The 14711-nt window shown below is 43.2% G+C and overlaps 2 protein-coding genes across 2 annotated transcripts; both read right to left on the bottom strand.

Moving 5' to 3' along the window:
• Positions 1–2266: 2266 nt before the first annotated feature.
• On the bottom strand, positions 2267–10493 carry LOC125532729. Its single transcript, XM_048696674.1, has 13 exons — positions 7466–10493; positions 6406–6495; positions 6239–6310; positions 5947–6136; positions 5708–5844; positions 5450–5602; positions 5222–5368; positions 5045–5152; positions 4808–4957; positions 4144–4566; positions 3954–4046; positions 2934–3854; positions 2267–2847 (listed from the first exon to the last, which is right to left on the bottom strand). The coding sequence occupies exons 7-13, from the start codon at positions 5331–5333 to the stop codon at positions 2267–2269; spliced, it is 2388 nt and encodes a 795-aa protein (XP_048552631.1). The 5' UTR covers positions 5334–5368; positions 5450–5602; positions 5708–5844; positions 5947–6136; positions 6239–6310; positions 6406–6495; positions 7466–10493.
• Positions 10494–10681: 188 nt separating this feature from the next.
• On the bottom strand, positions 10682–13700 carry LOC125549379 (pyridoxal phosphate homeostasis protein-like). Its single transcript, XM_048712813.1, has 7 exons — positions 13351–13700; positions 12480–12546; positions 11934–11980; positions 11530–11617; positions 11161–11294; positions 10986–11084; positions 10682–10891 (listed from the first exon to the last, which is right to left on the bottom strand). The coding sequence occupies exons 1-7, from the start codon at positions 13570–13572 to the stop codon at positions 10817–10819; spliced, it is 732 nt and encodes a 243-aa protein (XP_048568770.1). The 5' UTR covers positions 13573–13700; the 3' UTR covers positions 10682–10816.
• Between the last annotated feature and the right edge of the window lie 1011 nt (positions 13701–14711).

Raw genomic sequence — 14711 nt, forward strand, 5'->3', positions numbered from 1 at the left:
TTTAGAGCATGCGGAGGAAGCCCGTTAGGAGTCAATCCATTAAGAAACTCCTGAGCATAGTACCCATATGGGTCATCCTCCGCACTATCAAAACTATGGTAGATTACTTCATCTCCATGAAAACGCTCTATCATGCGGATGTTTATTTTGTCTACATTGTCGTTAGTTGTGGAAAGGATTGCTCGAGATGTCATGTAACTCGAATCAGCCATGTTGTCCTCTAGACTCGGAAATACATGCTCAATAAGCTTATCCAGGTCGTCAACCTCGCCTGTAGACAGCAGACAAATATCTTCAGGGAGTACTATGTTGCCTTGATCATCAACTTCCTCAGTGCCATTGCCGACCCTTAGCAAGTAATCGGCAAACCACGTGTCATTATGAGCCCTCATGTTGGTGATGAGCCGAAGCTGACGCATGCCCTTCCATAGATGAGAGCTTCGGAGGGTTGCATCAATTATCTGGCCCCGCGACCCCCTTCTGACGACCGGAAGAACCTGCCTAAAGTCCCCGCCAAAAACAACAGTCTTTCCTCCAAAGGGTCGGTCGCGTATTCCCATTATGTCGCGCATGCTATTATCCAATGCCTCAACCGCTTGTCGCTTTGTCATGCTGGCCTCGTCCCATATGATCAAGGAGGCCATCCGTAGCAGCTTGGCGGTCCCACTCTGCTTGGTGAAGCTGCACGAGGCTCCATCCTCGCAACTCAATGGGATCTTGAACCTGGAGTGGGCAGTCCTGCCGCCAGGCATGATAGAAGCGGCGATGCCGGACGTCGCGGTAGCAATACCAATCTTGCCCTGACTTCTCACCTTGGCAAGCATCGCCCTATATAGGAAGGTCTTACCTGTACCTCCAGGGCCATCAACAAAGAAAACACCCCCATCACCGCGTTCAACAGCCCCTAGTATCTCATCGTATGCGGCCCTCTGCTCCATGTTGAGTGAAGATGCCAATTTTGTGTCATCCATGTCAAACTCAACGGTTGATTCCTCGATAACCTCTCTTGCCTCGCCCTCTGTAGGGTCAAACGCATCATCTATGTTTGGAAGAGCGAAATCAACAATGTCTTTACCCATTGACTGCAACATTCCCCTAATGTCAAGCAACACCATCTGCTCCACCTCGTCAGTGGACGTGCGTGATCGACGATAGTCATCTGACATAGCCTCGAAGTGCCGATCCCATAATCCACGCACATCGCCTGGCTCGCAGTGAACCAAGATGGTTGCGAAGAGCCTCCTAAGTGAACATGGCATCGCCCACTGCTCAGCCTCATTAAGACAGTCGTCGAGCGTGTTGTCTGCCTCGATGAGTCCCAACCTTTCAGCAGCCTCTCTAAAGCTCCCACATAGCACGCCATCCACGGTGAGCAAGTCGTCGAAGGATGTTTTGCCCGTAACATGGTTAAGCAACACCCGCAGGTAGTATCGCTCCCCCTCGGCAGGATTGGCTGACACTATGCGCCCAATTTGAAAACGCTCGACCCGCGGCTTCCAATACTTATTTTTCTTCTGCCACGTAAAGCTTCCGGGAAAATCCTTGTACAATATATGCCTAGCCCAAGGGTGTTCCAGGTTAGCCTTGAAATACTCCGTTAACATGGATTTTGAAGCATTTTCGGAGGCTACAACATTCTTCAAGTCAGCCTGCGCATTGAACGCAACCCTGTGCATATTAGGGAGATGAAGGGGCAACTGCAAGACAGGCGGGTAATTGGCGCAAAGTGGGAAGCCAAATATCCTCCACATAGCCTCCGGAGGTGTGACCCACCTAGCGTCAACGTACCTCTTGATCTCATCAATGTTACCATCAGCGTCGGGCTGATCGATGCTGAAAGAAGCCTTATCATGGCCCTTGTAAATGTACTTGTAAAGATATTTCACAGCCTTAATGCTAGAGCAGACCTCAACGTTGATGTGGCAATTGAACATCCGCAGTAGGTATGGGTTATAAGGCACAACCCATCTGTTGTCCAGCATCTTCCCTCTGACCTTAGCACGTCTTCCATCGTCTCTCCGTCGATACACTGGGTATGAGTCCTTCCCCTGTGCTGTGTTCTCATTGAATGCCCGTGGATATCTGCACTTGCAACCGTTTTCTTGCATGCAAACATTCTTCGGGTTGAGAGCACCACATGGTCCGTGCATCATATGCTTTACCACCATTGCATACAATTCCGGATACTTATACTTGTCTGGGAGCTCCGCGGAAATGAGTCGGTCATACTGTTCCGGGACGATAAGCTTATATGTTGAGTCCATGATCAACAAAAAATGTGGGTGGGGAGGCCCCTTTTTTGGAACTCGACTACGTATACGTAAGCAACTACAACACCCAGGATATGCTTCTTGAACAACATGTACTTCATGTGCTCTAGTTTGCCATAGAACACACGAGCCACAATATCAGGTCGGTCTTGCGCCGTCTGACCAGGCAGCAACTCGTTTGTTATCTCGTCCCATTTAGGATTGCAAGTCATGGTGAGGAAGATGTCTGGCTTCCCGTATGTATGGACAATTGCCATGGCATCCATATGTCTCTTCTTCATGTCGCGGTCGCCACCAGGGTATGTACCAGGGAGCACTATTCTAACCCCAACAGCGCTTGCCCGTGTCTCCCCTGAAGTGATGGCATCAACCACACCTTTATACAAGTCAGCACGAATCTGCGTCTGGTTCTTCCTGTACCACCTCAATCGACAGCTCTCAATCTTAACGTACATGTCAACAGCCCATTGTTGCAGCAGTCGTGCTCCACAGAGTATGGGATTGAAGATTGCAGGCTGTGTCTGCAGCATATAACAGTAGTAGTCTCTGACGGAGACGCACAACCTGTTATTTCCCTCTGCACACGATAGTATATGATCAAAACAATGCTTACCTTTAGAAATAATTCATGTATTGAAACAAAAAGGTACACAGATGTCATACCTGCATCCTCATCATCATCTTGGACAAGTTGAGGATGTAGTACAGCCTCCCAAGGAACATTACGTTTAGGTAGTTTCGGATGCCAACCTAGTTCGCCCCTTGGATAGAATAGGGGATAAGACAACGGGTCATATGCTCCGGATGACACGCGTATGCTATGCCTTTCGTTGTTGTTACCATAAAGTGTTATCCTACGGTCAAACCTTTTTGCCAGTTCGCTGCCCTCAACCCAAATTGCAGCAACCTCAGATGACAAAGGTCTATTATATTTTCTTTGATCAAGCCTCTTATCGGTGTTTAGGTCTATCCTATAATCATCAAGGTTCCCCTTGTGTGCACCCAAACTCCTAAATTGCTGGGAGTAAGGGTTCTCTTTAAGTATGTCTACTAACTTCTTCACGACCTCTTGATCTAATTGATTTGTGGCCGCCTTACGATGGGTTATGGTTGGGTCGTCATCATAGAAGTACAACTGCAGATGTTCTGGACGTGAGCTAGGCCCGAACGAATGCACATTGTGATAGATGGTTCCGTGTACCCGGAATGTGTATACCCCAGACTTCATGTTCGTGTAGTTCTCATCAAGGCTGACGCCAAGGGTTGTGAAGGCGAAATGCCCATTGAAGAACCGTATGTTCTCACGAAAATGTCTGGAATCAGCATCCATGCTGGACCATAGCCTCATAAGCTCTGGGATTGGTTCCGGTTGTTTAAGCTTGATCTGTCCATTGCGACAGCAGAATCCGTCAGTCTCAGAAACAAACTTTATGGCCTTGCAGTGTTTGCAGTTTGTGTCGAGCTTCAGGATGTGGGTGTGGTCTGGTATGTTTGTGTACACACAGTCTAATGGATCAACCTCGCCAGATATAAAAGACGTCATGCTAGCTTCCTCGTCATCCTCGAATGCATCATTATCGGATCCTATAGGCATTCGTTGAAACATGATCATGAAAATAATATTGACATATATATACAACTACAATGAAGATCCTAGCCTTCCTAAAACAGACTTGACCATACCTTGGTCACGATACAAGTAGTACTCCTCATCCATCATTTCGGCTGGTGTCGGCTCATCGCCCATGATGGGCTCTGGGAACACATTGATGTCGTCTGCATTATAGTTGAACAGTCAGGGACAAAGACCTGATCCGGTCAGTATAAGGTTGCTGAGAAGTTGCATCAGAATAGAAGAAAATCGATTACATACCAGGGGTGCAAACACCGTAATTCGGCATGACCGGGGGAGGGTCGCCATCCGATGAACCATCGTCGGCAGCCCGAGAGAGGGGGATTGCGAGACTATCAGCTGTTGAGTTAGTAATGTCTGGACGAGGGAGTGCGAGAGATTCTTTGCACGGGGTATTTTTCCTTTTAGCATAACAGGCCTTCCTTTGAGCACTTGACTGCCCCTTCTCAATATCCGACCTGCTTTTGCGGCGCTGCACGCGCTTCCCTCGTATCTTTTCATTCAAATCATCTCTATCATCAACCGTTAGTTCCTCATTTTTCTTGTGATAAAATGCTCGGCTACGAGAGTTTCTCTGTATCCTCTTAGATCCCTCGTTGTCATGGGTAACACCGGAGGCGTCTAATGACGGAGGGGGTAATGTTGCATCATCGTGGAATGTGTCTGCATATTTAGGGATATCAGCTGTGGAATTTTTAAAATAATGTGTGCAAGCATCATTAGTGAGGCGGTAATATTGTAATTGGAAAATATTGTTTTAGTGAGAAATGAATACCAGAACATTCTTCTCGGACCCAACAATGATAAATTTGCATTAAGATCAAGCATATGACGCTAGGGTATTTGCATCGACTACATTAAGTTATGTTCTTAAACGCCGTGAATTAATAACATAAATATTTACCTGAATTATATAGCATCCGTAGATTTTCACTTGATTCTAACTTATCCTTTCTCCTCCGATAAGCTGCCCTCCTAAGTGCATTTATATGATCTCTTTTGCGATCTTCCTCGGTTACCAGACATGTTTCTTCAAGTATATTCTCGTCAATGTCTGGTGTCATTGAAACCATACTTTAAATGTAGAAAGTAAAATATAATATTCCCACATTGATGAATCCATTATTAACAAGTCAATTACCATTTTGATCATTGTCGTTAACCAGACCATATGTCTCTGTCGATGTAGCAGTATATGCTGAATCAGGATGCGATAATAATGTTGTATAGGCAGAGCTAGTTGCGTTGTCTGGTTGAACATGGTTAATAAATGTTACACAAAAATTAATTGGTAATGGTTAGAACACTTGATTCTTACCAGACAAATTAATGGCGTGGAGTTTATCTTCTTCAAGAGCAAGTTCTTTTTTCCTACGATAAGAAGCTCTCCTCAGGGCGTTTCTATGGGCTCTTTTGCGTTCTTCTTCCATTAGTGCAGCATTATCTTTTGTGACATTGAAGTCATCTGATTCAGAACGATGGGTTAGTATTATACGATGGTATACCAAGGGGAAGCCATGCATACAAATAGATAAACAATGACTACCTGATGTCACAAGCTTAGGTTGACGAACATTCGTGATATCACCTAGGGCACGACGTTGAACGATGTGGCCATCGACTTGTTGTATTTTCAAACCCTGTTTTTTGCTAATGCGATAAGTTTCCCGCCTCAAGGCTTTGTTAAGTTCCTTAGGGTCTACAACGCATATTAAACATACGGTAGTTAGTGAATAAAAACAGCCATTGCATATAGCAAAATACCTGAAAACATGTCCACAAGTTAAATGCCTTCACAAATTACCAGATTTCGACAAGCAGCGCTGTTGATCCTCTATTTGTAACACGACATCTTGGATTTTTTTATATCCTTAGCTGAAAGCATTTGTGTGTTGTCAGGTTCCTTTGATATATGACTTTGATTCCCGCATCTGATTTCGTCTGCAGCATGTCAAAAATATCAAACAGAAAGATGGTAATGCTTTTTCACAACATCTGTACATAAGGTCATATTCGATGTTAGACAAGCATCCGTGGGAGTACCTGATAGATTTGTCCCACCGTTGATATATTCGTCTGGAGGTTCACCCTCTGTAGAACACCAATATATGCAGCATAGGCACATGTTGTTAATGAAAATGACCAATAGTAGGGTGACTATCAAGAATTAGATGGTTGGAACCCAACAACGAACCATCATGAAGGTCTTTAATCCGTGGTGAACTTGTTCCACCTGTATAGTGATACCCAGTAAATAACAAAAAATCAATGAAATATACACTACAAAAATATGGTTATAACAATCTTGACATTTGTAATGAGGCTGAGAGAGTACCATATTCATCTAAACTAAAATCCAAAGCATTGGTATTCGGAGCTGTGAATGAATCCTCTTTATGCTCTCCATCTGTAGGATGACAACCAACATGAATATAAGGACAATGTTATAAACGTCGTACCTACATGGCAACATTCCCAACAATAGTCACACAAGCTCTATACCTGTAACAGTAGCTGAATTGTCCACACCAGTCTCCGCTATGGGTAAGATGCTTGCATTGTTATCTTCAACTATTGTACATCTTGTAAGGACTGAAAAGCATTATGCATTAATTATGTGAATACGAAAAGTGCACATAACTCATGCGTAGCAGATTATGATAGGTTAAAGCATGCCCGTAGATTTAACTTCAACAGTTATCACGCTATGAAAGCTTGCGAATGTTCGTTAACACATGTGTAGTAATTTCTCATAGAAATGCTGCACACCTGTAGAAACGTCCTCTTCTGGTAGCTGATCAACCGCCCTGCTTCTTGAATTACCCATGTGTACCTATGAAATTAATTGCTATACATCAATTAAATGCTGTATTGGCATAAGACCGTTGACTTTTTTCAGATGGCATAGACTGCTAGATTGTTTACTATTGCATGGAACCTATTAGATTAAAGTGTTATAACTACCTTATGTTTGTGTCACTTTTTGCATGTGATGCTGTTTCGAGGATGGAAAATGGAGATCCTCTGAACCTGTGAGATGCAAACTCGATGACACCGTCCCCGATGCCTGTTGCCACTTGATGATTCACCACCTGTGTGCACATACTGTCAAATAGTGATAAACAGGTATGGCTGTCAAATAGTGACAAACATTTCCCATTCAAAACGGTGGTTCATATGGGAGGATGACATTATTTCCCACTCTGAACGATTTTATTCATCCAGCCTGTACCTATTCATGCCAGCTTACAGTATATTCTCATTGCCTATACAGCAGTTAACTGATGTATAGCAATTAATTTCATAGGTACACATGGGTAATTCAAGAAGCAGGGCGGTTGATCAGCTACCAGAAGAGGACGTTTCTACAGGTATGCAGCATTTCCATGAGAAAGTACTACACATGTGTTAACGAACATTCGCAAGCTTTCATAGCGTGATAACTGTTGAAGTTAATTCTACGGGCATGCTTTAACCTATCATAATCTGCTACGCATGAGTTATGTGCACTTTTCGTATTCACATAATTATGTGCACTATTAGATTAAAGTGTTATAACTACCTTATGTTTGTGACACTTTTTGCATGTGATGCTGTTTCGAGGATGGAAAATGGAGATCCTCTGCAGTTGTGAGATGCAAACTCGATGACACCGTCACCGATGCCTGTTGCCACTTGATGATTCACCACCTGCAAGCATTTGGGGCTGTCAAATAGTGATAAACAGGTATGGCTGTCAATTAGTGACAAACATTTCCCATTCAAAACGGTGGTTCATATGGAAGGATGACATTATTTCCCACTCTGAACGATTTTGTTCATCCAGCATCTACCTGCACTCAATCATTTTCAACCATCTGACTATTTCCTGTTGGCATAGAAACCTTAACTTTTGCATGTCACCAATTAGAGTCAAGCCTCTTACCTACCTTATGTTTGTGTCAACTAACCTCCAGATGCTGCTGCTGATGACACCCCACCCTGGGGCCGGCACCAGGCCCAAACTCCTGTCAGTTATGTGCACGAAAACTGAGTTCCTTGCAATGAGATGATTCAATTTAGGGCTGATAAAATGAGAGCAAGAGGTATGGCACAGTTGAGGATGTTGAACCGAGATCACAATGCCAGTACGACCACGGAACCGATCAGAGATGCAGATTTGTAAGAGTAGTAGTTGTAAAGGTAGGAATATGTAAACGCCACACCTGACACCTGATTTTGCAATCGCCACTCCGGCGGCGACTGGATCCACGGAACCGATCAGAGATGCAGATTTGTAAGAGTAGTAATTGTAAAGGTAGGAATATGTATGCCACACCTGACACCTGATTTTGCAATCGCCACTCCGGCGGCGACTGGATCGCACGCATGTCCGCTGAAGAGCGACGGATCGGGGACGTGAGCCTGTCTTTGCACCCGGACGGCGTCGTCGCCGGGATAAGACTGCACGCTGTGAAAGAGACCTACGGTATGAGCGCTTGTGGCGGCGGACAAGGGTTTCAGGGTTTGTGACGGCGGCCAAGGGTTTGAGGGGCGGGGACGAATGACCGCGGCTCGCAATGGGATCGAGGTCAAGACGATCAGATCGATCAGCCCGTCATTTCGTAGGTTAACCGTGATTGATCGTTGTAGGGGTTTTTTCTAGCTGTGAACCGGCGCGGTTCAGAATGGGCGTAGTTGTATCTTGACGTTTTTTTTATTGGTTGGGAGGTAAGATGCGGGGGAACGGTGGAAAGCCGGAGGTGGGACGAAGTACCAAAAAAAACCAGGGAAGGTGGGACGAAAATTGACCGGCAGAGACTACCAACTGCTCCATTAGGAGTAGAGATAGTAAAAACAGAAATTCCATATTCACGGAAACGGAAAGTTCCATTTCCATGCATGTTCCACTGGAAAACATCGTTCCGTTTTTGTTTCCGTTTCCGCATAAAAAAATTCCATTTCCACTTTCGTTTTGCAAATTTCCGTTTCCGTTTTCATATTTCCTCTCCGTTTCCATTTTTCCTCCGGAAAAACGGAAAGTTTCCGCTCCATTTTCATCCCTACTCTCAGATAATTCTTTTCCTTTTTGCACACTTTCCCATCAATCTTCCTGTGACTGGAATGACAAGGCTTCATTGTACTACCTCCGTTTCAGTTTACAAGTCTTGCGCGTATATCTAGATTGCCAATTTTATCACCCTAATATAAACTATATAACATAAAAATTATACCTTTTGAAAGTAAAAACTCCAAAGTTTATGTTAGTATATTTTTTGTAATATATGACTTGTATTAGGTTGGTCAAATTATACCTTTTGTAATATATGAGAATTCCTCCTAAACTGATGAGAATTCCTCCTAAACCGCCAGTCAGCCGCAGGTTAAGATAGGGGTTTTATTTGATGAGCTTGTTCCCTACTGCAAGTCAGCAGCAGGCCCTGTAGTTTTAGTCGATAAATTTGAGCCGTACAATCTTTCATCTCGCGTCAATTAGAGATCTGTCAAACTAATATTTGTAATCGAAGAGTGAATTTCACTATTTATCATATCTGTCTTCATATCCATAATGTGTTGCTAGTCTGCAAAGATGATTCAGTGTCATTTTCCCCCCTTGTGATGAGACAAAAATCTGCCCAAGCAACACCAGCTACGGCAGAGGGGGAACATCGACTCTCGTCAACAGTTTCGTTTCTAAGCATAGAAGATTTCACTTAGTGGTGGGCCCGTCAACAAACATTTCACTTAGTGGTGGGCCCGTCAACAAACACTGCGGGCACCCTCTCCATCCCTAGCCCTGGCCTTGGGTTCAGAAAGTACAGGGTTGGGGCTTCAGGAAGTGTAACACTCGAGAGATCAAAGAGACCTCATGTGCACCTGCACCTGATGACCTTGTAGCACGTCGAACCTTATACACCTCCCGACTATTATGAAAGGGAAGGAATGGGATATTAGAAAATGGAAGGGAAGGAATGGGATATTAGAAAATGGAAGGGAAGGAATGGGATATTAGAAAATGGCTGTGAGAAAATGCTTTTCTCCCAAGTGTATGAATTCTCCGGGAACCATGAAATGCCAGTGACCATAGAGAAATAATAACAGATGTACATGATTTGCTAGACGAATTGCTACGCTAAAGCAAGCACGGGTAACAGTTGACTAAAAGATACGTCAAACGTTGCTAATCATAAAACTATTGTTGCTCTGGCAACTGCCACCTCCCGACTATTGTTGCCTTGGACTTGAGCGTCGGCGAGGCTCCCTCTACGCCTCCCCCCGCGGTGTCCATGGCCGGTGTCGCAGGGTGTTCGGCGAAATGGCCAAAGGTTACTTTTATCTCTTTTTCCTTGTCCTTTTCTTTTTTCTACAATGATATGAAAATATAGTTGAGATTCATATTTCATGCAAAAGGGGGTGTGAACTAGCAAAAGAAATTAAGTTTAGATGATCCGCTAGTTCACAGCCTCCTAATAAACAGAATTTTCTTGGGAGCCTCCCAATAAGTTGTTTTTGGGGGGTAAGTATTGGGAATGTGATAGAGATGCTCTGAAGTGGTTTGGTACCTTATGCAAAAGATGCGTTACAAAAAGAAGTTATATAATGATGGAAATCAAAGGATTTGTTCATTACTTTTAGGCTACCAAGAAACATCACGGACAAATACAATATCAGGATTTCTGGCTGATCACAAACGTCGACTGACATAAGGGATTTTAATGTGGACATTATTGGGAAGCTACTGATGAATCGGGAAGTTGGAATTCCAGTGCTCTCTGAATGTCTAATAATAGGAGACACATGACAAAACAATATCCTTATTTATGGCACTTGCGTAAAACATCGAAGTGTAAATATCGGTGGAAATAGATATTTATTTACCACCAATACTGCAGCTGTTAGATGCACGGTCTCACAATAAAACCCTGTAATTATCCTAGTTCTTCTTTGGGTATTCTCTTGCACCAAATATGGTTGATCCAACCCTGACATTTGTGCTGCCCATTTCAATCTGCATAAACGCACACAAAATAAAAGTACATGTCATTAGACATTATATTCAGTTTGTATATCTCTGAGTTATCTTCTTGTAACATGTTCCTTACCGCCTGCTCAAAATCAGCAGACATGCCCATTGACAGCTCGCACTGCTCTTCTGGTATTCCAAGTTCATCGCATACCTCCTTCCGGCAACTAGTCAATGCCTAAGCATTCAGCAAGCAGCACAAATTAGCCCTATGAAGCATATCAGTCCAATTAAGTTTGTGCTTCAGAATATACCTTGAAATTCTCTGGAGTTGAGGAGTAATCAAGCATTCCAATTGTCATCAAACCAGAAAATACAAGATTTGGGCAGCTTGACTTGACATGTTTTGCTAATCCCACACACCCTGAGGGATCTACTCCAAATTTTGCTGCAAAATAGTAACAGGGTCTGAGGACCACATATCTTCAGCCTAGCAATCCTCGGACAGGTATAATATGCCGTCATCTAGCAAAGCTCATTACTAACAAACACCTAACAGTAGCTACAAACAATGTGCTGCGTACCAGTGCTCAGAACTAAAGACACAGGTTCTCATATTGAGAAATTGCGTATCAAGCCAGCATGTTCACAACTGTATTAAAGAAGAGAACTAGAGTACCCACATTCTTCTCCACTTGTGTTAACTTGGACCAAGACCTTAAGAGGTTTTCTCCCCAAATCAGCTACCACCCGATCAAGACGATTTGCGATCTGAAAAAAGAAACAAATATTAGATTCAACCTCGTTGCAGATGCACAATCGAGAATCTGGTCTAGCAACAAGATGAATGGAGAGAGACAAGCTTTGCATTTTTATTGAGAGAAAAAAAACCCAGAAAGATGCCAACACATTTCAAGGCCTAGTGGCGCAATAAAATATTATTATGGAAAATACAATAAGAATAAAGCTAAGCCTGGAAAACATACTTTTTCTTGACTAGGCAAAAATATACCCTTAAGAAGGCAACATAAACTAGAACAAAATTGCAGTCGAATAAACCACAAGACAACATAAACTGTTCATATACCTTCTCGTCGTCTACGCTCTCAACCATGTCAAGACTTGGTACACCAGCTGTAGGTTAAGAAGAATAAAATTAGCTCAATAGTGAGCAATAAAGTAGAGAAGATATCAGGTATGAACTTGTGTACAGAAGTGAACACATATATTAAGTAAAATAGGAATATCTCTAACTTTTTATAGATGAAACATGAGCTCTGTCATTCATTAATGAAGAAACAGTTTACAAACAGAGATCGCACACCGCAATACGAAACGAAACCAGCCAATTATTCTAGAATAAAGTAACTAGTACTTAACCATCTCTTGAGCCAAGACACCAGACTCAAGCATTTGTCAACACCAAGCCACATTATTCTGTAAATACTCCTAATTTATTGCATTTGTTACCTATCTAAAACCTTATTTAGGACAAATCATACAGGGCAAGATAAAAATAAGTGGTGTGAGTAATATATAACTATTTAAGAGCGGCAAACCTAAGCAACTGAAAATCGAAAGTTAAGAAGACTTGTATCTGCCAGAATATCCAAACAAGAATGAAGACACTAACCTAGCAGGGCTTTGGCTTTGTTGCTCTGCAGGTTCCCAATGAAGTGCCACTCAATATCCTCTGGAAGCTGCAACAAGAAGAACACTTGCTCAGACAACTCAATGACTGAAAAGAATTAGGTCACTGATTTTACGGACTATGAAACATAGTTCTCAAGCCCTGCACTACCATGCAAGTATAGCAATTTAACTGTTTGGAATATTTCCGAAATCATTAAGAGTGGAAAACTTTCAATTGCTGGGAAAATATGGCCAAATCTTCGAATATTGGTTGGTTATATGAAGTAATGTCTGATGTTCGGCATACACCTCTATACGGGATATGTTTGTACCCTCTGGTGCGAACCAAGCTTCCTGCATAACATTGCCAGAAGATAGCGGGTGCGAACCAAGCTTCCTGCGTAACATTGACAGAGGATAGCAAACAAAGCGAACATGGACATTCGGATGGTCTTTATATATTTGGGGCCTATTTGAATCACAGGAATTTTGTAGGATTTCAATCCTTATAAATTCTCCTCCAAAGGTGGTTATTTGTTTTTTAGGACCATAAACCTTAGAATTTCTCCCACGGATCACATAGTACAGGATTCCAATAGAATATCTACATTGAATTTAACCAGTTGGCAAAATTCCTATTGCTCATCAATTCATATGTTTTCTGGCATGGCCTAATTCATCTGTGGTGTACAGGGCGTACGAATAATGAGCACCTATTGAAACCCCAGCTCAAATGCTAACTGAACATAGGTGATAACTCTGGAATGAAATCACTAAGCGACTTGTTCTCCATTCACGTTCCAAATCAGCAGTTCATTCACGCGGCCAGAAAGGGGGATAAAAATTTCGAGCTTCTCAGCTGGGGGTACAACCTGGGGGGCCTTGTCGATGAGCTCCTGGACGTAGTTCTCGCCGAAGCAGCGGTGGCCGGCGTCGTACACGCCGCGGATGACGCCCACGGGCTTCGTCTTGCTCACGGCCACCACGCGCACCGACTCCGGCGCGCGCCCCGCCCGCGCCGCCGCCTGCTGCGCGCGCGACAGCACCGACCGGAGCGCCGCGGCCGCGCCCTCCACCGCCGCCACGGACGCCATCGCCGGCGCCGCTGATCCGCCGCCCTCCTCCGTGGCCGCTGCCGCCGTCGCCGTGGTTGGTGGGAGCCGCCTATATGTGTTACAGTCGTGTGTGGCTCCTCGTGTGGTTAACCTTTTTTCCCCTGATCTATTTTTGAGGAAATGAGAGCTCCAGGTTGGAATTCTGGACGGTTCGCTCATTTCTTTTTCTTTTTCGTTTTGAAATAAATACCTACCAATTTAATATACAAGTGTCTCGTATTTTTCCACCGTTGCATGTATCACTGGATTGTCCGTAAGAAAATGGTGTAACTCTAGGTGCTTAGCAGATGCTGGGCTAAGCTTAAAAGTCAATTTTAATTAGTTCATTTAAACTGTACCCATTTGTACTGCGAATGATACAGTTTGAGATGCGAGGACACAGAAAACTGATTTGCCCATCAGCAGTTCATGTTTTTGACACGAATATTCATTGAACAAATTCTATAAACTAACACCCATAGTTCCAAAACTCAAAATTATTATTCATCACAAAAGACTCCCAGATTCGTAACAAATACTTCCAAACGTCTTACATTATAGGACGGAGGGAGTAGTATTCACGGGCATAAATCTTTATTTGAATACTTCGATATCTAACAACCACATTATGTTCTACTAGTTCTTTTCAGCAGTAGATTATGAGAATGTGTACACGGAATCACTTGTGTGCAGAATCCCCGAGAAGCTACAGTCCGATTCTTTCGACAAACCTTCCATTCCATACAACACGGAGATGCGCACTGATCATGCATTCATGCTTACTCATATACAACATCCGAACATGAGCTCATGTTAACCCCAGGGTGAAAACAAGTTAGATATTCCCACACTAATCAGAAAAAAACCAGGAAACTCACACATCAATTTAGCAGAAGAAAAGTACTACCTTCGTCTCAAATTATAAGACGTTTTGTTAGGCTATTTTAGCCTACCAAAACATCTGATAATTTGGAACAAAGGAAGTAATTATTTAAGAATCAAGGCACTGGAGATAATGGTGGACTAATTACTGCGCATAACATACTACATGACCATATGATTACATATATCTATGGTCGCTTTGTTAAAAGGAATAAAAGATCATCATCTACCATATCAACAAAAGTATTCTCTCTATT

The sequence above is a fragment of the Triticum urartu genome, chromosome 1, assembly GCF_003073215.2.
Source record: "Triticum urartu cultivar G1812 chromosome 1, Tu2.1, whole genome shotgun sequence".
In the NCBI taxonomy this organism is placed as follows: Eukaryota; Viridiplantae; Streptophyta; class Magnoliopsida; order Poales; family Poaceae; genus Triticum; species Triticum urartu.